Source organism: Euwallacea similis, chromosome 22 (assembly GCF_039881205.1).
Source record: "Euwallacea similis isolate ESF13 chromosome 22, ESF131.1, whole genome shotgun sequence".
Lineage (NCBI taxonomy): Eukaryota > Metazoa > Arthropoda > Insecta > Coleoptera > Curculionidae > Euwallacea > Euwallacea similis.
Genome location: NC_089630.1, coordinates 2,635,833 through 2,663,592, shown reverse-complemented (window position 1 = coordinate 2,663,592; position 27,760 = coordinate 2,635,833). Strand labels below are relative to the sequence as shown.

Below are 27,760 nucleotides of genomic sequence, written 5' to 3'. Positions count from 1 at the left end.
ATTGATTTTCAAAGAAAGGGCGCTGACAAATGGAAACAAGGCACTATATAACAAATCCTAATGGTGCATCACTGACACGAAGCAACTATAAGGTGAAGAAGAGTTCCTAAGAACTTTTTTTAAAGACCAGTTTTCCAATTATATAAAAATTACGAATGTCTCAGAGGATATTGTTGACAAGAGAATAGGGAGATTTCTCTCTCTTATCTCTAATTTTCTAATCTAAGGAAGATAAAGAAATAGAGTAAAACACTCAAAAGGTCTTCAATTCCAATGGTTTTGAAACGACAAAGAGGAAAATTAGAGAACAAATCGATTACTAAATCAAGGAAATATAAGCAGATTCCTCATGTATTGATCGGTTCCTTCAATTTCTTTTAAATTAATTTCCTGCTAAAATTACTATATTAGAACATTTATAATATTGATTTTAGAGATATAGAGAATATCTCAAAAAGTACCACAGAAAAGTGAAAGAGAAATTTTTCTTGAGTATAGAGCAGATATATTTCCAGAAAAAAACATTTCTAAGCCTAAATTAAGGTGCTGGCAAGTTTACAAGGTTGATAACTTTAATAAATATGTTGGAGCGCTATAGAGGATTCCAGACAATTCCACAGGGAAGCAAAGACCGATATTCCAGTCATCGCGTGTAAAAACAAAGTTGCATTTCTCAACATACTTTCAAGATTTTAGAAAAGTTCCTCTATTTCCCGAGATAACGTAAAAACTTTTAGGGCCAATATATCAATGTCCTGATAAATTTCCCAATGAGATAATTTCCATCGATATGATGAATTCAGATCATAGCATTGGTCAATGTCTCAATTTCTATGGAAATTATCTTCTTGGAAAAGTTACCAGAATATTGATATATTGGTCCTTAGACGCAGTTTTTCAAACTCCTGGTAACGGAGCTAAACAGGACTAAAGAAGGGAAATGCACAGCGTTAAATAGAGCGATCTTACTACCAGCAAAAATAGAGTGAAAGTTTCCTTATTGTTGTTGTTTTCCTTATATTATTACTACATATCCTCTTTAAATATGCACTTTTCGACAACCAAAGAATGTCTCTATTTCTTGAGAGCAACTTTTGAAACACTTGAGAGCGTGTCAGAAAATGCCATTAACTGCAAGCGAGAGGGAATTCTTCAGAGCTTTTTAGGGAAACAAGAGAGTGCCTGTAATTTATAAACATCCTTTGAGACTTTTAGGGCATAAGAAATATTTCGGTTGCCAAATCAGACAAACAGTGGTCTTTTCCTATCATACGTTATAATGACTGATATTCTTTAGAGGGATTTAGAGAACGAAAGGCAGAATTGTAAGAATAAGACATAGAATTATCATAGCTTATAAGACCAAAGTTTGAGTTCCAGAAATTCTGTAAAGGCTTTTAAAGAACGTGAAAATGGTTCTATTTATTGAGATATAGTTCAGATAGTTTTCGAGCGCTAGAGACTGATTCAAAAGATGCTACAAGAAGAAAAAAAAGTGAAATTTACTTGTAATCAGTTGTTGCACCAATTATTGTTACAATGTCAATTATAAACAATATTGTTTCTGCCTTGGAGAATACAAGCAAAAATTACACGTTGTGTTTCTTGGCACTGTTCTTTGTAGTGTTTCAGAAAAGTTCTGTAAAGAGGTAAAAAGAATTCTCCTTTTTTCGCGTTAATTTACTTTGGAAATTTTAGAGAACTTCAAAGTTTTTCTATTTTCTGAAAGAACCTGGAGATTTCCAGGGAGCTAAAGGGTTTTTAAGAAAACAGAACCGGGAGTTGGAAAGAGAGCTTTTCTGGTAATCGTTTTTAGAACTAGTTTAGTATTTCCCGAGTTACCAAAATCGTTTAAGACATCTAGAGAACTATAGGGAGCTTAAAAAATTCGCAAAGGGATAAAAATAGGAATTTTCCAGTCATTATATATAGAGGTAAAAAGTTGCATTTCCTGGCCCTCTACAAAATTTTCGAAAACTACAGAATTTTTGCATTTGTTGGGAATCCTTAAAATGATTTTAAGTCGGATACTTTTGGAGTATTTTGAGCATCGACTTTTTCAATATTTTTTTTTAAACTAAATATTGTCAACCATAATCGACGCTACTTTGCGTTTATAATTTAGTTAGATTCAACCCCCTCCCACCCCCTAGCTGATTTTTTTCTTAAATATTCCTTTTACTTCAATTATTGATTTATGAGATATTTAATCGAAATCCTGATCTAGAAATAGTAACACATTTGTTTCGGCTTACAAATTCGCAGATTACCTTACATTTCACCCTCGACTTCTCATATAGAAGTGAGTGCTAAATGTGACGACTTGGAAAAACTTTAAAATCATATGGATGTGCAATCGATTAAATGCCGACAAGGAGTTAGAAGGCAAAGAATAACTGGCTACAAGCCATAAAAATTTTATTCTACGGTAATATAATACTTTTGGATTATCCTGGTTTAGTAAGAGCGTATTGAGGCCTCATGGGAATGTGTGTCATGAAAAATATTGAAATTACTCGTATTCCAGATAAAATTACAGCAAAAATCTTAGAGTTTGAAAGTCCCAGATGTTAGGAAACAGTTCTCAAAGAGCTTTAAATTTAAACTGATTTTGAGGCAATTTAAACGGCATTAACAAAAACTGTTAATGAGTATTTTTAATCATTGAAATAAAACCTGGAACAGACAATGAATATCGCTAATTGGAAAAGATTATTTTAGACTAAAATCGCTTTAAATTTGCAGAAAAGCGAAAACACCAGCAATGTGATTCAAATTTCAATTGCTTTTAGCGCTGTTTACAGACAGAAAAAAATTGCATTAATACATGGAAAAGATTATAAATATCACTTTTCATGATAGATTTATTTGGAGCTTAATTATTAGCAAAAATTAAAAAATAATGCTATGTTTAGCTTGATTATTACGTACTTCAACAATTACCTTGATGCAAGCTTCGAAATGACGAGTAAGTCCTTAAGGCTATATGTGTACGCAATCGATCAGGTGTCGACAAAAAGTGAAATTGTGAAAAAAGATAAGAGCACCGGGAAAACTCGTAAAATTTCCAACGAATTGCCGTCATTTTTGCCTTTTTGAGAAGCCCTTTCAGAAGTTCACGGCATCGGCTCCGTTTCATGAAAGTTGGATTTCTCGATAAAAGTTGAGGGTTTTTATATCATATTGATAGATTTCCTTTAATGTTGTGGCTTTAAGCTCAAGTTTAACGCTATTAAAACTTTGTCTTAATTTGAGTGTAGGTGAATGAAGGTTAAGAGATTTGTAATAAATTTGAATCCGATTATACATTCGTTTAATAATTATTTATAGAACAAGAGTGCTAACGACGGCGATTAATAATCCAGACGCTAGTAACGTAGAGATTATTAATCGCATATTAACATATATGTTTGTTGCTCTTTTTTTTTACCTTGATTTCACAGCGAGAAGACCAAAAAGAATTATACTCATTTGTACTTTCGAAATTGAAAGGTCTGAAAACTACTATGTAAAAGCTTAAAACCTCGATAAGGGGTTGTTGCACCAACGATACTCGGCTAGAGTTTACGTTTAAATTCAGTTTATTGTCAGGGTATATCTGATCAATAAATTGAGTTTTAAGGGGCTATTGTCAAGTTGAATGATGCAAGCGCAAACCAAATGACTGGAATATAGGACGAGTCATTAGTTCGTCATTAGTTCGTCATTCGTTCATAATTTGGAAACAGTTCAAGACAAATTAAAATCATTTAACGTCATTTCTATTCATTTTGACTACTGTTTCACCAAATAAAATATATTTTTTTAATTTTTTTTAATTCAAACTTTTATTTTTTTATATTTGGCACATAAATAATTCATCCTGCACTTTTTAAGCTGATTCTAATGACGTAAGGTTTTACATATTTATCTCATTTAATGTTTTTAATAATTAATTCGAAACTGTTTTTAAACTCCACCAAGGGCCGTGCATTTTGGCATTCCACTGCGAAACTCAGTTGAAAGTGAATAAAGATCGCCAGCTAAAGGGCAAAAAAGATGGCGGTTGCAAATATGGGTCACGTCAACATTCCAGTCATTCCACTGTAAAGTGTTTTAGCTCCACTTAAAGGGGATGATCTCCTTAATACATATGTAGTTTTGAAGATGAGTGGATCAATTGGTCACTGTAGATAAGAATGGCATATACAGGGTGCTCATTAAGTACTTGTACAAACGTTAAAAAGTGAATCTTTGATTAGGGTAAAAAGGTCATATGAGCATGGGTCCGTATCAGCTGGGTTCTTGCGATGCAGGGCTTCGAAAACAATTTTTTGTTTGTTATTTTGATTACAGTGAATTCTGTTTAAAAAGTACTCTCTAGGGAGCAAAAATAAGATACTCTATAACCGAAGGTACGTTATAAAAAAATACAATAAAAAAAAATCATATTTTTTACACGTTACGCATGTTACGCACATATGCCTTTATTTATCTAAAAATCCGAACAAATCTAATGACACATAGTGATTTAGCTACATATTATAAACTTTTGAATGTAATTGAGGGATCTGTATGTACATAATACGTATCATGTACATATGTATGTATACAAGGTATTTTAAAAAAGGTATTCAAAAATGATGGGAATGATTCCTTGGCCCTTTCTAAGAAAAAAAATTCCTATTAACAGGGGGGCCGCAAACGCATCGTTTTCGAGATACAGGGTGTCAAAAAAATTTTCTCAAAAAAAAACGATAAAAAATAGTTTAAATTTTTTTCCCTTACTTAAAGAAGATGTTCTACATGTCCACCTGCCATTTGTACACAAAATTCACATCGAGCATTGTAAATCTTCGACGCCTTAGGGGAGCCACCGGACCACCATCCGGCTATAATGTACAAATGTACTTTACACTCGGAATTGGCAACGAAATAAAGAGAAAATAAAAGACGCTATAAAGGGAGTTAATATTATAGTATATTATACGTTATAACCAGCAAAAATTCAAGAATATTTAGGCGGGACCAATCAAATACGTACTTAATAACCGGAAGTACGTTATATCCCATGTACGTTATAGATGGAATCCACTGTATATATATATTTTTTAATAACATGTCAACTTAACAAAATTCTGCATGCTGCGAGTATCGGGGATGAGAAACTGATGTTTGAGCATCAACTTGTTGACAGGAATTTGTAAGAATGGAAACAAACATGTTTTCGAGGGTCAAATACTCTAATCTGGGCCCTAATATTTATCCAATCAAACTGGAGACTGAAATTTTTTACTAATCAACATTTCCAAAAATTGTTGTTGTCTCACTCATACATGTTACTATAGAATCAGGCCACCGGGAAGTATAAAACATTCCTGGGGAATGACGTCAAAATTGCGTATATTTGTTAACATTACATGACTGCAACGTGCTAATTGAACGACTGTAACATCGTTCCCAGGGATTTTTCAGTTTCACGAACCAGTTTATTTTAAATTTAGCATTAAATCTCTAAAGGGCGTAAATTATTAAATCCCTAAATTGCGCAAATAGTTAAGTTCTGAATCATTATAAAATTTTTCGAATATTTTCTCATTTTTAAAATTAAAACCTCACATTTCTTGGGCTTATTACGGAATGTGCATGTTCCGTACCAGTGAATTTGATAATATAGCTAACTAAATTTAACCTAAATTTGCATTTTAGGTAAAAATTTATTTGAAACAATCAGTAATTTTCTACGTATTTTACACAGTTTTCACGTATTATGAGCTATATATTACTTCGTTCTCTATAACTAATATAACAGTGTTCTATACATATTTATCTAACTTTCCAGGGGATTTCCAGAAAGGGCCTCAAAACGTACAAACGTACCTTTCAGGCATTCATTCGTTTTAGAATTTTTATTCCATTCCATAATTATTAATTATCCAATTAAACCGAATCTCAAATTTATATTGTTTTAGGTAATGTGTACAGGGTGTCTCCTAAATTCTGCGAAAATTTTCAGGAACAGATAGATTGTATCAAACAAGACAAAAAAATTATGGAAACATGATTATGAGAGACTTTGCTTCGTACTAAAAATGTATTTTTCTTCATATTTTCATTTTTGACCATCCAGTGTTGTTTATTTTGCAATTCCAACAGAATTCACCAAAAATTTGGCAACGTCGAAATGAATTGAACCTCTTGCTCTTTAAATAAAATAAAAGCAAAGCGTGGTGTTGCCAAACCGGGTTGCCCGTCAAATTACATAAAAGATATTGTCATATATGTAATATGACAAATGACATGAGTTATATTCGAATGAGAATTACATGAATCAAATGCGATGTATTTGTGACACCTTTGAAGAATTTTTGACTTATCGATATTGACAGAAATTTTATTACCGTGAAATTTGCTGTCAGTTTTTATCACTGTTGTTACAATTGTTACTCAACAATGAAATACCTGATTTTTAGAGTAGAACAGATGGTGAATGAAATTTTCGTGATTAATTGCTTCACTCGATTGAAGATAAATGTGCATTTATCCTCTAAAAATAGGATTTATAAACGAAAAGGGTTTTAGTGGGATTTAAACTATCATGAGTATTTTACCATTTGCGATGAATTACTGGTTTAAAAGTAAGTCTGATATCGTTTGAATAAACGTTTCAAACTGTTACCAGTATTAACGTGTAATTCTATTATCAAAAATAACCCTCTCAAACTACCTTGTTACGGACCATTTTCAGTTACAAAAGAGTTAAAAATGAATTATAGCATGGGCGAAATAGATTTTACAGCTGTTTGAGCTCTCGTAAAACAAGCAGAAGGTAAACCTGATGTTGCCAAACCCAATTGCTTTTTCAGGTTCATAGCAACCCAAAAGATAAGTTATGAAACCAAGTAAAATACCTATTTTAAACGGTACTTCTCTTTTTCTAACTATTATTGGTAACAGAGTGGCCGTTTCATCGCTGTAAACTCTCCGCTCGCTTCTAAATCGTATGGCTTCCAAACAAAATTCTAGTTTCTAACAGTTTACTTTAAGTTATTTAAATACCATTTTTCGTATTTGAACTTACACAAATCCCAGTTTCATAGATTTGTCATCATTCAGTTCAATTCATTTTGAACTAACCTATCTAGACGAATCATTGTTCTAGTGCACAATAGTGTGCCAATACTATTGTGCACTAGAAGCGCCTGTCTGAACCAAAGAAAATGTGGTACGACTGAATAGAATTCCTCATATGTCAATCTGTCTTAATCAGGTATTTAGAGGTTCCACAGATTATTTATGAAACTGGAAAATGTCACTTTTAACTTTCTTAAGTACGTTAAAATGTCACTTTTAATTTTCTTAGGTACGTTAAAATGTCACTTTTAACTTTCCTAACTACGTTAAAATGTAACTTTAACTTCGTTAAAATGTCAGTCCTGGCAGGAGCCAAATATATTCTGAAATTAGACGTTGTCAGGGTTATCTTCGATATTTACTAGGCACTTGCACCAAGCAACTTGACACCAACTTACCCTCACGCTGGGTTTATTGACCGAAGTTTGGAAGTCGGCTCATGTAAAGTTTATTGGTGTAATAAACCTTACTAAATTTTATAAAGAATCTGCTCAAAATAACTTTAAATACAATGGGGGTCATAATATTTCAAATAATTTCGACTAGACCTAAAACCGGATAAGATTTCAGGGCTCTCCATAATTGTAGGTAAAAGTTCGCCCTAATTTTTTAATAGGGAGGGAAAGGAATATTCTTTTACCAACGTAACAGGAGAGATATGACATAAACTGAACCACCTCGAAACTCATGTAAAAGAAAAGAACCGTTTTGACATATTTTTAAGTCAAGAAATTAATTAAAAATGTATAGAAAAATGAGGGAGAGAAACCATAAAGAGCTTAAATAAAAACTGTTGATTGACCAACAGTTTTGACATAAAGTCTGCTCCGGATTTAAAGATAAAATTTCAGCCTGACTTGTAGACAAATTAAGAAATGAAACCAGCTTGAAAGTAAGAAAGGATCGTTTCTTTGTCATTTTTTTAACAAAAAATTCAACAGGATTTCTATCTCCACGAGGATTTGAGATAATTTAATTAGTAATATTCAGAGTCTCTCATTAAAAACGAAACAAGTCAAATACAACAAGACATACAACTTAAAGTCGAGTTAATTAATCATAGCCGAAGCTCGGTTCTGCTAATGTTCAGTTTTCCAAATTCCTGGTAAGGTTTCCTGATACTGTGGTAGCAAAACATTTCTTATGGACGTCAAAATTTACGAGGGTCGGGTTTAAGTAAACCCAGCTGAATCCATGATTTAGCTACTCGGCTTAAAAGGTTCCAATCTCTGATACTGTGAATTCTATAGGTGTTAAAGAACAGATTTGTCGAAACTTCCAGGATCAAACGAACTTTTATAAACATCCCAGACAGGTTGAATTATCAACGAGTACGCGATGGAGGTTTGCAATTTAATTAGTTGTTTGTGAAATTACAATCAATTGTTGATACTGACCGACCTTTCATTGTAATTGTATTAATGTAGTTATTGCCTTGGACAGCTGCTAGTAATTTCGGTTGCGCCATTAGCAACGAAAACAAAAATGACATTTAGATTAAAAATTCCGACTATAAAATATTTGGATCCAAGAAAATCAAGCAAAGTGGGTCATTAAAGAAGTTTGTTCTTTAAAATTGGACCATCAAACAAAAACAAGGTTCAACTTAAAGTAAATCTAATGCGCCAATTTAATGGCATTATTCCTTTCAAAGAGAATCTTGTTTGTTTTCTCTAAATCCCTAGATGCTCGTTTGCTCTTCCAAGTTTCACTTACTTTTGGAGTTAAGCTTTTTTGAATTACCACGAAACACGGAATTTTTATTATTGGAATTTCACTTTAATTTGTATCCATACAGATCATTCAGACCATTTAAAGTAAAAGTCAGTATTAAGATTGATAACCCTGGCTGAACTTCAAGTTGTAAATCGTGTGGATATCGATATTGGAATTTGTTATCGCCATCCAAATATAAAATATTAGTCATTGATCGTATCGACGCTAATGGGAAAATCGATAACTATGTATAAGGTAATGACGTCGCTGGATGAAATATTAAATGGCTAGAATTCGGGAATGTATGAATTTGCAGGTCTGGAACGCCAGGTGAGTACGATTATGGAGGATGGTTTAATATCAGAAGCAAATGATAGATATTTAAATATTTTGCATATTAAAAGGTCGGACATAAATATTTGAACTTTAGGGCAAAGTATGTTTAGTAAAATTACTCGCAGCTGATATTAAATAAGGTTGTAACTTCTAAAAGTATAGAGAGAGGTTCGAGGTTCATTGATCGGATTGATCGATCATGGCAGAGGGAATATAAGTCTTGTCGGTCTTCGATGAACGATCCGGTGAACCTCAAACTCATAAAAAGAAAATAAACACCAACAAACACTACATAAAGTAATTACCAACAAAGAAAATGAAGACAAAAAAGAGAGGTACAATGATCAAACAGAACAGCAAAAGACAGGAAGCGAATGGGATGGCAAAGGAATCCCCATTGCCTGCTATATTTAATTATGCTTTCGTGAAAAATTTAAAATCTAGTCACGTTATTATAAATATGCACTAAGCCAAATTGCAATATCGAAAAGACAGACTTAAAAAATGTTTTAGATGAAAATACACTCATCGGCAAAAGTCTTGTACCTCTCCAATATTTATACTTTCATACATGTAAATAATACATTGGACAGAGATAGTGTAATGTAGTGATTCAGTACGGATAGCTATGAACAAGAACCAAGGAAGCAAATAAACAAACTTTTTTATTGGAATTTGAATACTTTTTTTCTTCATCAGTGTTAAAATACATTTTCTATTTCAGATGGAGGTGCAAGACTTTTGCCGATGAGTGTAGTTGTCCTAGTAATTTTTTACATAATTTTTTTCACAATTTGAAATCGTCTGTAATCAGTCACAGTCAAAGGAGAGTTTTCACAAACTTTTCCACAGCATACATAACACGTATATCAGATCAAATCATACGATTAGGGAAGAAGTTCAATGTACAAGAGAGACTTAAAAGTATTCTTTGCGAAGGAAACAACTCGAAAGTTCAAGAAAAAGTTCAAAAATGAAAGTATAAATTTGATGAAATTTTAACATGACAACTTGGAGATTGGAAGATTTGCCCTTTTTGAGAGATCATTTCAGAGATTTTTATCTCCAACCCTGTTGTATGGGCGATACATGTCAATATAGTAAAGTATCGATTTTGAGAGTCCCGCTACTTGATAATTCGTATAGATACTTCAGGTTCCGATATTTGCATGGATCGATGCTTCCCAGCATGATATCGAGCGAATCGCCAAAAATGACCAATTCGAAATAGGAATTCAAAAGGTTTTTTTCTTCACGCATCACAAGGCTTTTAAATTTGTTACACCAGGATTTACGCCAAAAGAGTTTACCACCGAAACGTTAACAGAAGTGTCTCTCCGAGCTCTTGCTAGAGGGTGTCTGGTATTCTTAGTTAATATAAATTAAGACTAACTTCGTTAGTAAATAACTCAGAATACTGCGTAATTCAATGACTCCAACCGTCCCTTACTGATGTGAGGTGTTACTTCCAAAAAATAAAAGAGACGATGAAATAATGAACTCGATGTCTTATAACAGGCTTTAGTTGTACATATAGCTAATGCCAAACTAAAAGCCTCGCACGTCATTTATGACCACATTGGTTGTTTATCTCGGAAGCAAGGTATATCAAACTTATTTAGTTATCATTATCATACGAAGGTAAAACGTATTAATTATTCAAAATATAACGAACATGGTCATGTAGGTACATATTAATAATATAATATAAATAAAACATGGACCGAAATTTTGGTGTGACGTCATTTAGCTAAAATTCGATAATTCCAATGAGATGTAAACATGGTCACTGGAAAAATTTTAAAAACGACAGAGTTGCCGTCAATCGTAAACCCATGTTTGTTTATGTGTTGGTTATTTTCTGAGGTTACCTTCTAATGCCGGTGGTTGTGTCGATTGTTGCTCTTACATTTTCCTTTGTTTAGAAGCTTTATTTTCTTAATAAATCTTACGATCGACTGTGCTGAAACAATTTACATGTACATCGCCTCAAAAATTTGTTCGGAAGTCCGGCAACAGCGTAGGGCGGCGCGACGTAGAACTTTGATGACGTGAAAACTTTTAGTTTGGCGTTTGCTATATTTACCAAAGTATCGATCAGTTGCATTTCTTTTACATTTAGAACATTCCACAATTATAAAAAATCGGGAATTTCCTGCACTTCAATTTAGCGGTTTGTATGAATTTCCTGCAATCTGCATTAATTTCAGCATGGTTTTGTTTACTCTGCAGCTTTCCATGGCCTGTATGCCCACAATCCAACACAACCTACAGGAAATATTATTTACAGCTTATCCAAATTCACTACTATTTCATCGACAAGCAAGTCGCTGCAAAATTTCAATCCACGAGTTTTGAACGGGATTATCGTGAGTTCGTAATATCTCCCCGAAGCGTTTACTTTAATGGGGTGCTGACGCAACACCATTTCCATTTTCTGGTTTGTCAACTCTGTTTCGAGTTTGCTATGAACATTTTCCGCTGTATTTACTCAAAAAGGGCTTTTTAAGGGCGCATTCGGAGGTACATACCTGTGATAACTGTGTCGGCGACAGTCTTTGTTATGGCCCTAATGCAGGGAGGTAATTCATATTTCAGCAGGTCGTCTCGGTCAATTTGCTTTAGGGAGAACAGGGAGCGTTTAGGGTCCGAGGCTACATAGGATTTATCACCATTATCTATGTGTAAAATGCGTGCAAATCAATGCCGACCGATTTGTAATTGGTTGGACAAATACAACGGCGCGAAGATAACAAAATATTCAGTAATTAACTTGGCAAATAAACTTCCTTTGAAGCCGAAACGCGACGCCGACTCTACATTCAAACATCTCCAACTTCCAGGATTTCTCCAAGGTTTCGCGCAAACTTCCAGTTTTGAATCGCTACCTGCCAAAGTATTGATCTTTGAAGTGGGAGTAAGGTCACCTATCTATTAAAAAGTTCTCGAATTCAATTAGAAACTCTTTAACTCAAAGAGAAATATGAAAATTTGCTTCTCAATAGCCCATATTATTGGTTTTTTTGCGCCAGTTTTTCTCTTTCAGAAAAAAGTTCCTATTTGCCTGGCGAAGGTGTAAGCTTTGAAGCTCGGTTTAATTAGGATTTTAAAGATTGTCAATTTCTCTCCTGTACAAAATTAAGCGGCAGTAAATTAATATCTGAACTAATTAAGGCCTTGAGTTCCCTTTTTTTGGAAAAAAAATAAATTTTCAATCTTTACATGAAATTTCGCCTAAGAGAAGAATTAATGGAGCTGCCAATTGGTCTTAATTGATAGGAAGAAAGCTTGATGAAACGTCCGCCCCACTTATTCTAATTTTGATTAATGGTTATTTCTCAATGGTAAAGGCCTTGGAAAGTTTCTAATATAGCTTTAAAACTCCCGCTGCAAAATTTCGTAGTCTCTCTCGAATTAACCCAATGCATTTTGACTGAAAATGCCTCCTTGCCACTTAACTCGCTCCGAAAAACACATTTCTCGGCAACTTTAAACTCCAACTTGACTTAAATTAAAACAAATCCCCGCCCTAGCTGGAATATATCGTATAGTTTTATTTACTTTTGCCTCCTAGCTGGCTGGTGCCATAAATTTTTCACCCAACTCGTTACAACTTCCCCTAGCGGCGTTCTTTCCTGAACACCAACTTTCCGCTATTATGTGCCAGGAAAAATAAATTAATCAAGGAAGGGGATTATATGATTATTAATTGTTCACGTAGCTTTTGATGGTGGGAATACTGAAGAAAAGAAAAATAATATAAATTAGGTATTTAGCATACAACTTTAGTTTGAATCGGTTAAAAAAATATCTCAAAAACCGACTGCTTTAATTTGATGAAAATGTCAATCTTATGGAAATTGTGTTTTGCTCCCCCCTGCTTTTACTAAGCTATCGATTCAAAATTGCGTCTAACATGTCTTTATTTTTATGTGTACCTGTAAGATACTATATTACCTTTCAAAAACACTATATGTATGTACAATACGATATGTAATAGTCATTACCCGAACCATTATTTCAGCGTTGATTTGAGCGACTTCTTGATGGCCCCCGAGATCGCCGGACTTAAGCACATGTGACTTTTTTGTGAGGGTATTTGAAAGCGCGTGTTTACTCTCATCAACCTCGTACATTGCCAGAACTAAAAGACGCGATCAGGGAAGAAGTCGCTCAAATCAACACTGAAATGATGGCTCAGGTAATAGCCGATTTCCTACAAAGACACCACCTATCTGACAATTTTTCACACGTGATCAAATGACATGTAATAATAAACCATTTTATGAATTATAATTAATTTTTTTGTAAAAAATAACTGTATATGGCTCATTTCAAAACCGTCAGGTTCCCGTCAGTCACCCTTTATATACTAAATCATTAGTGAATCACAATTTTTTGACAGAACTTTTTCCAATTTATAGCTGTAATTTGATATTTTTGTTGTTACTGGTTTTTACTTAAAACTTGTGTTATGGAAGTTTTTGTAGTTCGCGTCTCAAAATGTCTTTTGTTCCAATTACATATAACTGTTACATCACTTAGCAATTTTTAAAAATTATTGCTCCAATTTTTACTTTTCGCCCATTTCAAATTTTCGTTACTTAATAGGAAATTGCATTCTAATCTCCTGTTCTGGCAGAATTTCTGAAATTTTCGAAATTTAGTGATAAATGAAAACTTTTTCTTTAACATTTTGACGATTTTGAGTGAGCTTTATACGCTCTTCATTTTTTAAACCGCTATCAGAAACAAGAGCCGAACATTATTTACCAAAACCTTAACAGATATTCCAAATTCAATGAAAAATCGAGTTTTATGTCCAAAAAACTGGATTTTATTAATTTTTATTTCCAGCACCACATTGATTTTCCCACAGCAGTGCTGCTAAATTTTCACTATATAATAATAAACTAGGCTAACAAACGATGAATTTTCCTTGGCGTTTTTACCTTTTTAACCACTTTCGGTATCCATCTGGCTGATATAAAATTAATAATTATTTATTTTCAATATTTATGAAAATTAATGACATGCTCGGAGTTTGAGAAATTCTCAAATTCCTTTCCTTTCGAATTTTTAACTTCTTTTGGTACCGCACTGATTTTCTGCAGAACTTGTTCGTACCTTCTGTCAAATTGCACTGTGACGCAGAAGGACAACAAATTGCTTTGAAGCTCCAGAAGGCTTTAATATTATTTTCATCTCAGAAACAAGAGTCCCTGATGGTTCAAGGCCTCAATTAAATTCCCACGGCAACAACGATGCTTCCCACACGCGCATCCACAATTTTTACTTAGTGGACTGTAATAACTACAAATATTTCAATGATGATAATGAAATATGGAACATAGAGTAAAAAGTTGAGTTATTATAATTATTATACGAATAAGCAGTGCTTATGCTTCGGAGGCCAGCTTACACCAAATTGAAATTTAAACATATTTATTTTAATTTAAATCGTGAGCTCTTTTGCAATGAGGAGAAATTATTGAAAATATAGAAGATACCGACGACCCTAATACCCTTTGTCGGCGCTTTTAGGCGGTACGCACCAAAGAAACCTACGCTCCTCAATCGGCTTTTCATTGCTACCCGCATAAAGCTTACTGGGGCTCCTGCATTACGTATATTATGTAGTTTTTTAGTTTTTATACTCGATTTTTTTTAATTCTGAGATTTAAATATTTATGAAAATCAGTGGGATACTTCGTTTTTCATGCCTTATACGAATTTTAACAATTTTTTCTTGACGTTTTTTACTTTTTTAACCCTTTTTGGTACGACTTTAGCATTATTATAAATTTGTGTTCCATGCATGTGCAAATAACAGAGAACTTACAACAGCGTTTAATATACAATGTATTATTGAAGTTTCGGTTTTCATGAAAATCAACATTGTTTGGGAAGTTTCCATGAAATTTTCAAAAATTATAAGGATAAATGAAATTTTTCTTTGGATTTTTAGGGATTTTAAATTTCATGTAGGTGCGCCCTTGAGTTTTTCAAAATTTATTTCAAAAACTTTAAATTATTATGATCTCTCCGTAATTCTGAAGCCCACAGTTTATCAAATTTCTACATTCCTTCTTCAATCAGAGATTTAGCGAACTTGAAAATAAATAATCGACATAAGCGTATTAGAAAGGAAAATGGAGGAGCGATATAAACTGGAATTCCAGAGATTTGCGATACATGTTAACGACTTACGCCACTGACATTAATGTATTCGGCCATTTCAAGCAATGCAGCAAATTTCACCACTGGAAGTGGATCGCACCCAAAAGCAATTTTACATCAGCCGAATTTTTTTCTAAAAAGATTCAATCAGTGCTATAAACCTCTCATTTCTAGAAAAATTGTCTAAAATTTAATTTCTTTCGATGCTAAAAACCGTTTTCAATATCTATCTCCACTTACAGATTGTTCCTTTCTGATCCCTTCTGATCGGAAATAATTCACCAAAGCTGTGTAAGTGACTAAAGAAAATTATAATCAAAATTTAAGCTATATGTGAAACAAATATATTTCTCTGAAGTGAAAATAATCCAAAAATGAAATATTTCCATTCTGAAAGCCATTACCAAAGCTAGAATGCCTTTGCACCATTGTCCGACTAGCCGTTTCTCTTCTAATACAGACAAATTACCTGTATGTTTGTGGAGTCCTATAAATAATATGGACTAGGAGTGGCGATTCTTCAAACAGAGCTTTGTAATCTTGACCCATTTCTTTTAAGAGTAGGGTGAAGGGTTTTTATTTTCTGTGGTTATACATAAAGTTGGGAGTATTCCTTCAAGGAAAGATACAAATATTTTGATATTAGAAACAGGAGGTTCAAAAGTATAGCTATTTAATCGGAAGTAGAAATATAGTATGAAAATTTTAGTAAAATTAAAATTACCAAGAAGAATTAACTAGAATTATATGATTTACAGCAATAAATATTTTAATGGATCGATATGCCATCAAATTTGGAGATATGAAGCTATAATTTGATTAAATATCTAAAGCTCAGAAAGCCAATCCAAAACTCACCAATTCACGACAACTAACAACTCTCAAAAATTCCAAAGAATGTTCCTTAAAAATCTCTAATGGTAATTTAATATGTTTAAACAGCTTCACTGGATTTTTAATTTTCTCCTTCTATAAGGTAATTCTTCCAACGTATCTCTCCTTTCGTTTGTTGCAAATATTTGTTCGTACAATTCACTTTAGGAGGCTGTAGCAATCAGGGCTTTAGTTTCACCAAATGAAAAGCGTCTAAAAGGAACTTTTAGAACTAATAAAAGACTCTATAACAATACTGGACTTCTCACAAAACTAAAACTGGCAAAAACAACTTGATGATTGTTAAAACTTTTGACAACATGGCAAGAATGGATTTCTTGCACGAAGTAATTCGCGGCCTTCCTCAATTTCCAAGGCCCAATAAAACTACGAAACCTCATTCTTCCACCCAGCAACGTAGAAATTATGACCCATAAAATATCCAAGCTCAACTTTTGGAATCCTCTAGTAGCTTGTTAATCATAGTGAAATATTGATGTACTTTCATGTTCAGGTAGACACGCTAGCAGCTTAACATTGAGCGATTTGAACACGCAAAGAACACCTTGTAATAGCTTTTTCCACTAAATCCGCCAGTTTTTTTTGCATAAATAATGACCTTAGGTGTTTAATAAGGGCTGGGGTATCGACAAAGCTATTTTTTTTAAAATAATTTGCGTCCAAAAAACTATTCAAAACAATATAAAGTTTTCTATAGGAAAAGACAATGTGACCTTTCAGCTAATTAAGTAAGAGAATTAGATCAAATTTTATGAAAAATTACAGTTAGAATTATTTCACTGTAGTACATAAATCCTCCCCGATCGTGGCAACCTCATAAAGGTTGTTTCACCAATGTCCATTACAAAAGATTTCTGTTCTTTCAATTCATAATCTCTTTTTCAAGTTGATTTAGTACTACAAACATTTAAATTAAATTGCACTGAATCAAAGGTTTCCCAAAAATTCTTATTTTAGAATGTAATACTGGAATAGGTCCGAAACTTACCCCTCTCACAATTCTCCCCGCCCCTCCCAAGGGGGCACAGGCACTTGACTGGTTCCTCGTCACGTTCGGCATGGCAGCCGCCCCCGGGGCCGCAATCCAAAGTACAGGGCCGGACAGTTGAGATGGGTAAAGTGGATTTTAAAACACTCGAACTCGCCGAGGTCAGCTTTTGTTCCAATCTGGGGCCCACAGTCGTGAAATTTAAGTTTTCTGTAAAAAAAATTAGAGAAATTGGCTTGGTCGTACTCCAGGGGAAAAGAGACGTGATCTCGTTTTATGAACTGAGGTTTCAAAACGTCATGTGTCTATAAAATTTTCATATTCAAAAGTGCACACTCCTTAAAATAGTTAAGCGATATATTTTGGGCCTTTTCCTTTCCTTTCAAAGATATTTGGATTTTTTTACTTTATACGAGTTTTGGGAATTTTCCGATTGTTCTCCAATTCTCTAAAAAGATTTAATTCGATCTTGGAGAGTCTTCATGAGTCTTACAGGGATGTTTTTCTCTACTTCGCAGAAAATGAGCTTTTAGAAATTCTCCTTAAAACTACTTTTTTCTGGAACCAACTTTAGAAGAATCCAAATTGTAGAAATCTGAGTTCTTCCAATTAGGCAGAGATTTAATATTCACAACGTGATTTCAAGGATCGGTAAACTAAATTCATCATCATTTTGATTTTTTAAATTTTGAATTTCAAAACAGAAAAGAACGCTAAAAGGAATTTGGAAAATAGTGGAAGAGAATCTTGCGTACCCAGATCCAAATTGAAAAATGGACTTTTTTAACAGGTTGCAAATTTCTGAAATCAAGAGTGACTCGAAATACGTATCTAATATATATATTTTTTTCAATAAAAGGCAGCATACATCTAATTTCAAATATCATTAATACATTAATGTATTCAAAACTTTCTTATGGTACAACAGAACGCATGTCCGCCCCATAAAAGTTTTTTTGCATTAATGAACATGATAAAAAGGCGCTGAATGGAAGAGGGGGAGTTACAGAAAAGGTGGTCTTTGAAGGTCATTGATTTGTAGAGTATATTTCACGACATTAGCGATATGAAGGAGTGTATGCTTCCGCGCATCTCCATTTATAGTATACAAAAAATTAAGAAACATAGTGGAAATCAGCTGTCGTACTGTGTGAGCTCCGCAATGTTGCCGGCTAGCTTTATTTAAAAAAAAAATTATACATATGATTGTTTCACGTTTAAGAATCGTATTTATTTTCTTATTTAATTTTGAAAACAAAAATTTTTTAAAGTAATTTTAGTGGCAAACTTTAAATAACAATCAAGCAACCTGGCTGTTTAAAAGAAAGCCGGCAACATTGCAAAGCTCATTCAGTACGACAGCTGACCCCCACTATGTTTACTTCGTTTTTTTGTATACTATAAATGGGGATGCGCGGAAACATACACTCCTTCATATCGCTAGTGTCGTGAAATATACCGTATATTTTTAAATCTCCAGCAATGTTTTTTTATAAGTTTTGAAAGGCAGAAGTCCAATTAAGTTCGATTTTTACGTATGGTAACGTCCTGTTCAACTCGATGCTCATTTTTCATGATTTACTTGATATTCACACAGCCTCGGAGTACTCGCAAATATGTATCAATAGTAGCTGTTGCATTTCATATTTACAATTCCTAAACATATTGGATATGTATGCTGTTTTATGATATAAAATTTATCACAAGGCCAAATTTCTCAAAAATAAACAAAAGTAGCAACTGCTGAAATTTAATTCCGACATTTCGTATGCATAGGCCGCGTAAACATTGGTTTTATGCACATCAAAGTTAATTTAAATAATTAAATTAGCTGCACTTGGCCTCAAATGGCGTAAAGTGGCACATTTAGTGTTTATTTATTGATACTTTGACGTATGTTAAAGCCAAAATATTTTGCTCAAACTTTTAATTTGGAGTAGAAAATTGTGCTTCAAAAATTCCAAGCTAAATCGAAGTAGGGAGGACCGAAAATAAGTCAATTATCGGAACTTTAATCAATAAGTATGTGTCAATATGATTCTTGATAGTAGTTTTTAGAAATGACTTCATCGTATCGCTTTTCTGTTAGATCCGACGGGTCTAAAGCAATACAACTCGCGATTCTCCATTAACGTTATGCCATTCCCACGTATGAAAATTGATTTTTCTCCTGTGCATATGTGAAGCTATATCTATGGTAGAATTCGATGTCCTCCCATATTGCAAACTTGGCCAATTGCTGTAACTTTTGCACGTGCTTAGTAGAACAAATTCCCAACTTCTCGCATCCAAATCAAATAACAACTATAATTTTCTCATTATATCGGCTCACTTGATCGAAGTCCTCAATCTTATTTATTTCATCGGGAAATCGTGTACATCAGTGGAAACTTCTCGAACTGACATAAGGCGTCGGAATTTCATTATTTGGATTTTCGTCTACGCTTCCGTATTTGTAAGCGAACATTCCAAGCAAAGAAATCAATTGGACGACGTAATTGCTGATAAACTAGCTTTAAATTGCGATTTGGATTCAAAAAAAAATGGGAGTTTTAAGGGAAAAATGTGAGGAATCGAGCTTTTTTTGGTAACGTCAGAGCGATCCCACAAAGGTTGGCTACATCAAAATACAGTACTTCACAAAATTTCGGAAACATGTAAGAGAAAAATACAAAAATATGAATTATGAATGTAATTCATTTTTAATTGACATTGCAAATTTTTGATAAACGTTAAATTGGATCTGTCGTCTTTCAAGAATAATTGCTTTAAAATCAAGTACATAGTAGAGAAGTAATAGATGTATCAGCAAACCAAGTGATAAATTACAACCACATAAGTTTGAAAACAAGTCCTTTGTGTTAGTATTTTATAGAAAATCTTTGTTTTGCAACGACTACATCGATTTGTCAGGAAATCAACGTATTTCGCACATGTTTCCGGTGATAATTTTTCCCACCCTAATTTAATAGCTTCAAATAGGTTGTCTTTATTTGTGATGTTGTGAGACCTGATCTTCTTATCAAGTTTATCCCACAAGTTCTCAATGGGGTTGAGATCAGACGAATGCACCGGCTATTCTATTACGTTAACATTATGATCCTCAAACCGCCTTTTAACAGTTCGAGCCGTATGTTTAGGATCATTATCTTACTGGTATGTCCACAACAACGGCATATTTTCGTCGGCAAAGGGTAACATGCACTTACAACTTTAAATGCCATTTTGTCAAGAACGGTTGGTTTTAGAAACATTAGCATGGTATTTTTTTTGAGTAGAAAAGGTGGGAAAAAAATTTCTGAAACTCAAAGTGACATACACCGTGGCACAAAAAAGTTTTTGCGATTTAAATGTATTGAGATAGCCACTTGTGGCGCTTTCTAAAAGATACACTGATATCTTTGATAAATTTAAATTTCTCATCCCGAGAAATTTCCGAATACAAAATTTCGTGAAATTAGTTCGAAATAGTGAAAACGTATTAAAGAAAATGTTATTTATTTTTTCACCTTTGACACGCTGTATTTCGATTATTATCAATTTTTGGACTTAGGCAAATTTAGTTAAATTGATTTATTTTCAGCTGCCTGGTAGAATGTTGTACAGACCTTTCAGGGATACCCTGTATATTTCTCATAATTTACCCCCTTCCTATTAATGTTTCCAAACTTTTGTGGAGTACTGTACGTAAGAAAATAAGCCGTTCATTCATGTCACGTTTTACCCAAGGCTTTGTAGACTTTCTGCCCTATGTGGGATTTTGAACTAATTGCCAATGGCTCTTCAATATCACGCGTCGAATTATGCCGAAGTCAAAGCGGTTCTGCAAAGATTAATTAGATCAAAATACGTAAAAAAAATTTTGTTTGACCGGTTTTGACAATTTTCGAGTGCGGGTTTCCAAAGAATTTCTAAAATTCGCTTTTAAAATCATATTTTTCACTCGTACAAACTGATGGGGATTTTAAATCAGATTTCGGCACAATTTTTAACACTTCAAATAATTTTCCGCCCGATAACGATAATTAAATGCATATCGCACATACGCGACAATATTTTAAAGTCCCATAATTGAACTAATAAAATATTTACACGTGAAAATATGCCCGAATTTGCAATATACTCTTTGGGCAAAATAGAAGCTTCCAAACGTGCCAATCAAACGGAAAACACGAACTTTCCATATTCAATGAACAATTCCGCTGACCATCAATACGGTTCCAAATTTTCGGTTCGCAGTAATTTACAAAACTACATGGAATAGAAACGGATTGATATATCTCTTTCCAATTGAAATTTCTCTTCGGGTTTCACATATTCGAATGCGGGTTTTATGGTCTTAGATTGCATCGAACTCTTGCTTTATTCTATGTAAACAATTTCGTTATTTATCCCGGGGATTTTCCGAGAATTAAAAAGATGTGAGATTCTCAGCAAAAACGTAATGGAGAAATGAAACGTTCAACTGAAATATTGATTTTAAGTCTGTCAATGTATATAAATGGATATACAGCTTTGTGAATGTCAAATGACCAGTGTCCATATATCCCCTGTCAGCAATCGAAAGACCTAAATTATTCAACCTACCTGAAGCTGCAGCTGACGCTGTAAAGTTCGAGTAGCTTTGAGGGATTTCGTTGGAATCAGCACTGGCATTGGGAAAGGATATTTCCACTGCATCTAATTCAACGTCTTTTTCATATATCAGATCCAGCTTCAGTTCCTCCACCGACTGTGTTGATGCTGAAGAGTTGAGTTCTGCAAATTGAAAAGGCAAATCAGCCAGGCCGTAGCTATTCATAGCGTTTATAGCTGGCTGGACACAGTAATGCACTACTTGTAATTAAATAGCAGTGGACTCGTTTTCACGGAGAGCTGGCTCTAGTTTAAATTGCAGCCGAATTTAATCAAACCCTATTAAGCCATCTATCTACTTGGCGATGAAAACATTTTCGACCGCGGTTTTTCGTTTCATTCAAAGTTACTTTTAAATCTAAACAAACTTCAGAGCTATTGATTTGCGAGAGGGTTCGAAAGGTATGAATGTACGAATTTCATCGGTAAATACTGTAAAATTTGCACTTTCCTTTATCAGTTCGAAACTTTAAATCATGCAAATATCGTTTAATTCCCGGCTGGGTCAAAGAGTTTCATTAATTTCAATCAGAATTACTCTTCAAGACTTAAGGTCGTTCAAACAAAAAGAGGTCAGCCCGTTCGGAGCTAGTTTCTCCGTCTGAGAAATCTTTTTCGGGAAAACAAGTTTTTCCTATGAGCGGAATATTCACTATTCAAAGAGCCAAGTTGTAAAGCATGAATAATATAATAAGAACGTTTTGGGATCGGCAGTTGCGGTGGTAATGGAACAAATCGCAGCGTCTCTCGCGCGAAAAGCAGTTTCGCCTGTATAGCTCCATAAGAGTTCAATCATTACTTTTACAGCCTGTTCAGTTTCATTGCCCTTTAATAAAAGTTTAAGCAAAAGCTGGCATAACTTCTGCGAGCCCTCATTGGTAGGGCGGCACTAGCGGAATTCTTGTTTTAAAAGAGCAACATCGAGGAAAATTGCTTTAATTCGGTCCCGTGTTTCGCTATTAGAAACAAATGGTACAAATCAGAATGTCTCATAGGAGATTTTTCGTCTGAGGATTCAAAAAAGGCCAAAATGTTATTTCCATTTTATACAAGGCCATAAAGGACGCGATGTCATTTAAATATGTTCTATACGTTCGAAGCGAATTGTTCATTATTTTTTTTACTTTTTGGCAATAAGGCCCCATTCAGGAGCGGGGGTAATTGTAGCGGTGGAATTGCACACTATTTTCAGTGGAAATTAAGTGAGAATACTGTTTACCCTTTACTAAGGTCTAGGACGAACACCCTTGTTAATGGTGCGGTGACAAATCCGCTGCTGGTTTCAGAACTTGGGAAGGAAAAAATTGACAAATGAAAATAAACGGTGAACTAAAATGTGCGAGAGTTGAATATTAAAAATACGTGAAACACTCTGAAATTCGTGTCCTAAATCGCCGAAGAATTACAGATTTTTTAAGATGATATTTTTTAACCCACACATCTACTGTGTAGATTTTTGCAAAATGTCCGGAATTGATTAGTGAGAAGCACAGATTTTTATTTCTGAAACATCAAACTCAATATAGAGGTTAAACAAGGGAACAGACCTCATAACGTGATATATACCGTGCGGCTCTAAATTGTCTCCCCCCTGTTAACTTTTTAACAATGTACTATTTCTTTAAAAATCAAAAACAGCATTAAATAGGACAAAAAATACTATCTTTTTGCATTTGTTTATATTTTCAAGCGATGCTTACGTCACCGATAGCGTAAAATGGCCGTTTGTTTTAAATTGCAACATGGATCAAGTTACACCTCTAATAAAAGGTATTTTAAAACATTGAATGGTGTATTGTGATTAAAAATCTATCGATTAGTTTTTTAGAAAAACAGTTATAAATTTAGTAAAAAATAAAATACAAACTCAGTTAAATAGTACGTAAATAATGAAAAAACTTGTTTGTTGATAGGAAATTGGATTGCTTTTCAATTTGTGCTCAACAACACTTTGGTTAAAAAAAAGAACAAAAATAACCAAATATGTATTTATCTTTTTTTTTATAATCGAATTATTTTTATTATTTTTGAAAAATTTAATTAAAAAAAATTAAGTAAAAAAAGGAAATATCCCTAGACATTGCGGTTGTTTGTATTTAACGAGACATTTATGTAGGCATTCTTATATGAAGAATCCCTCCCCCTTCAAAAGCTGAAAAATGGGAATTAACTTTAATTTTTGATGGCTGTTTGAAAATCACCTTGTGTAACAATTGTATACGAAACGTGAAGACTTAGAAGGAGAAATGTTAATAAATTAATATTTTCAGGAATTAACTTGCATAGAGCACATATTCCCTGTTTTTGGCCTTTAAACTCATAAAAAATCTTTTCGATTATCCCTTTGTACCTATGTTAAGATAATAGGAACTAGATTATAAATTCTTCATGTAGAATTCAACAACTTCATGGTGTACCTTTCAATTATATTAATTACGTAATAAATAACTCGAACTCATATCAAGCGCTGGAATTTCAATTTTCGTCTAGGCTTCCGAATTTGTGCACGAATATTCCCACCTAAACAATAATACGTGTGACTAATTGAACATAAATTAGCTATAAATTGTTGTTTCCACTCGAAAAAAGTTCTTTGTATGGAAAAAAAGTGTTATGAATCAGCCTTATCTCGATGTCGTATACTCATATACAAAATCGTTTGCAAAAAGTAAAAAATAGAAGAAATAGACCTTTTAGATTATTTCTGAGTGTCTCCTTGATACATAAAAGTTATAGCGGTTCCATAAAGGTTTTTTACTTCAACGTACAAAACGGATGCGACTGGTTCAAGTTAATATCTAGAGTTACTATTAATAAAAAAAGTGCACGAGTATGCACTCAATAAACATTTTAGTTCTCCCTTCCGTCCTATAAATTTGCACTGTTACGCTTTCGAAGCACCTCCATATATACTACCGTCCATAAGTATTTGCCCACCTCAAAATTTTTATCTAATCACATTATATCTTAAAGTTTACTATAGATATTATTTAAAATTCATTTTGAATATAAATTGCCTTTATTTCCAAACTTAGTCTTAAACATTGGCCTTGTCAATGATCATCTTGATTTTTTATAACTGCTGCACATAACCGTGGCATTCTTTCAAGTAACTTTATTAGCGTTTTACTTGATATTAAACGACATGCTTCTAGCAACATCCTCCACAGGGATTCCTGAGATGATGGACACTCGTTTCTTATCCTTCTGTCGAGTTCATCCCACAATAATTCAATGGGATTGAGGTCAGGCGATTGTGGTGGCCACTCATTCACCTTAAGTTTATTTTCGGTTTTTAATCGATTCAAATAAGATTTGTACAGTTTGGAATTGTGTTTCAGATCATTGTCCTGTTGACAAACAAATTTCTGCCCGATAATACGACGTCCAAAGGGTAACATTTGTTTCTTTAAAATTTCTGAATATATTGTTCTTTCTTTATTATTTCATCCACTATTCTTAAAATTAAAAAATACTGGGGTGGGCAAATACTTATGGACAATAGTGTAAATTAAAATTATACCTCAAAATATTGTCGGACTAGATCACACATGTTGAAGAATATGAATCGAATGAATCAGTCAATTTTTTCTTTTATTTTGATGTAAAGAACTATTATGGTGCGATAGTTAATTTTTTCATGAACAAACCAATTTCATCATAAATAATTACTAAAAGGTCTATTTTCTATTAAAAGTCTAGAAGCTGGCATCAAAAGAAGCTTTATTCGCTGCATTTGTTGAAATGACTTCCTCGAATTCATTTCTTACTTTGGAATGTTCATCTAGAAATACGAAAGCGTAGACAAAAATCTAAATAATGAAATTCCAACGCCTTATGTGAGTTTCAATAGTTTCCACTAATGTATATGATATCGAGACGAAATAAAGAAGATCGAAGACTTCGATCAAACGTGCTGCAGGCTACAGACAATTTAATGAGAGAACTCTAATTATTATATGATTTGAAACGAGAGAACTTAGAAATTTCTTCTATTGAGCAAGTTTAGAAATGACTGCAGATTGATTTTAAATATAGGAGAACACCGGATAATAGTATAGACGTAACTTCATACAGGGTGTAACATTTAACCTAGAATATCGAAATATCTAGAAAACTAAGCATCCTATAAAGAAATGTTTAGTAGCAAACTTTAATTATTCTAGGAGGGAAATATTTTGGTGTTAAAGTTGAAACCCCATATGAGCGATGTGGTGATAAACTTTTTAGTTACACATGGCAACCCCAATTTTTTTTCCCCAATTCGGATAATATGGCTAAAAATAAGAAAAATTTGTCTAAAATATCTTTTCCAATTCATGATACAAAACTATAATTAATCATGCTATAATTAACGAATCTCAATTTCTCTTTCACTTCTCATTTACCGAAAGGTTTCATGATATCTTCTGTAAAATGAATGAAAACGTGAATTTTTATATAGCGTTTATTTAAAGTAAATATTCAAAATGGTGTCTCCTAACTTCATTGCTCTTATTTATCCGTGTTTTAAAGGACTCTTCACATCTACGAAGTGTGTCTTTTGAAGTATTCACATAAGCGTTTATAATTCGCAGAATCATATCCTCACGTCACGTTGGTATTTCTTTATAAACCTGTTCTTTGAAACATGCCCACAAAAAAAATCCGGTGAAGTAAGATCTTGTGATCTAGCAGGCCAATTCACCGGACCAGATCTGCCGATGCATCGACCGTTAAAATTACGATTAAGGCTTCCCGTGCAACCACAGAATAGTGAGCCCGAACCGAAAATCGTCATGTTGAAACCACATGTTCTGACGCACAAATAAATTTAAGTCCTCGAGTAATGTGGGCAGTTCATTTTCCAAAATATTCCGGTACATTTCACCATTTAAATTACTTTTAAATACGTGGGGACCGATAAGTTTATTGCCAATGATTCCACACCACACGTTGACAGTCCCAAGACGCTGGTGCTCAAATTGTCGAAGCCAATGCGGATGTTCAACCCTCCAGCAATGCATGTTATGCCTATTAACTGTGCCATGATTTGCAAACGATGGCTCATCAGAAAATAATACACAACGGAAAAAATTGGGATTTCATTCTGTCTATCCAGATGCCAACTCACAAAAGTCTAAACAATTTTGAAAATCTTCTTCATGAAGCTATTGGTAAAAAGAGATATGAAAAGGATGAAACCTGTGCATCCTCAGCATTCGCCACACACTCGCATGAGAAACTCCTGATAATCCTGATATTTCTCTTGTGCTCACTTGGGGATTAATAGCCACAGCACCTAGGACTGCAATTTGATTGTTTTCTCCGCGTACAGTAGCTGAGCGACTTCTTTTCTTCTGATTTACAGTCCCTTCATTAATAAATGTTTTAATCGCACACGGTAGAAAGAAGGCCGGGATCGTGGTCTTTCAGTAAAACGCTGAGCGTAGAGATTGATAGCATTATCTAAATGCCTATCAGTCTCTCCATACATCAAAACTATTTCGATTTTCTCTTCTACGGTCAAATACTCCATCGTGAAGCGGCATTAACAACGGAACGTTTAAAAGTAGATGTTTTATTTGTTTACGTTATTGTTTATTCATCACATTTAATTACCATAGAAATTTTTTAAAAGTTAAGGTTGCCATTTAAGATACGAATTGAATTTCGTTAATTACAGCGTTTTCTACCATGAATCGAAAAAATCTTTCGGACAAATTCTTCTTGCTTTAGCTGTATTATCCGAGCCTGTAAAAAAATGGGGGTAACCGTTTAAAATTAAAAAGCTAACCCCCGCCCCGCCCACAGGGGCTATTCTTTAAGAGCGACAATCAAGAATTAAGCCTAATTTGAAAAATTTTAGTTTCGTATCATCGGAAAGGGAATAAAAGAGAAAAATTCAGTCTCTTAACT

The 27,760-nt window shown here is 33.7% G+C and overlaps 1 protein-coding gene across 1 annotated transcript in view; it reads right to left on the bottom strand.

Annotated features, from left to right (window-relative positions):
* LOC136416250 (pikachurin-like) overlaps nt 1-27,760 on the bottom strand; it is a 124,547-nt gene that overhangs the window by 62,923 nt on the left and 33,864 nt on the right. The window contains exons 3-4 of the mRNA XM_066401342.1: nt 21,815-21,985; nt 17,228-17,437 (exon numbers count right to left, since the gene is read on the bottom strand). Of these exons, the coding sequence (XP_066257439.1) occupies nt 17,228-17,437; nt 21,815-21,985 (381 nt within the window). The remainder of the gene's footprint in view (nt 1-17,227; nt 17,438-21,814; nt 21,986-27,760) is intronic.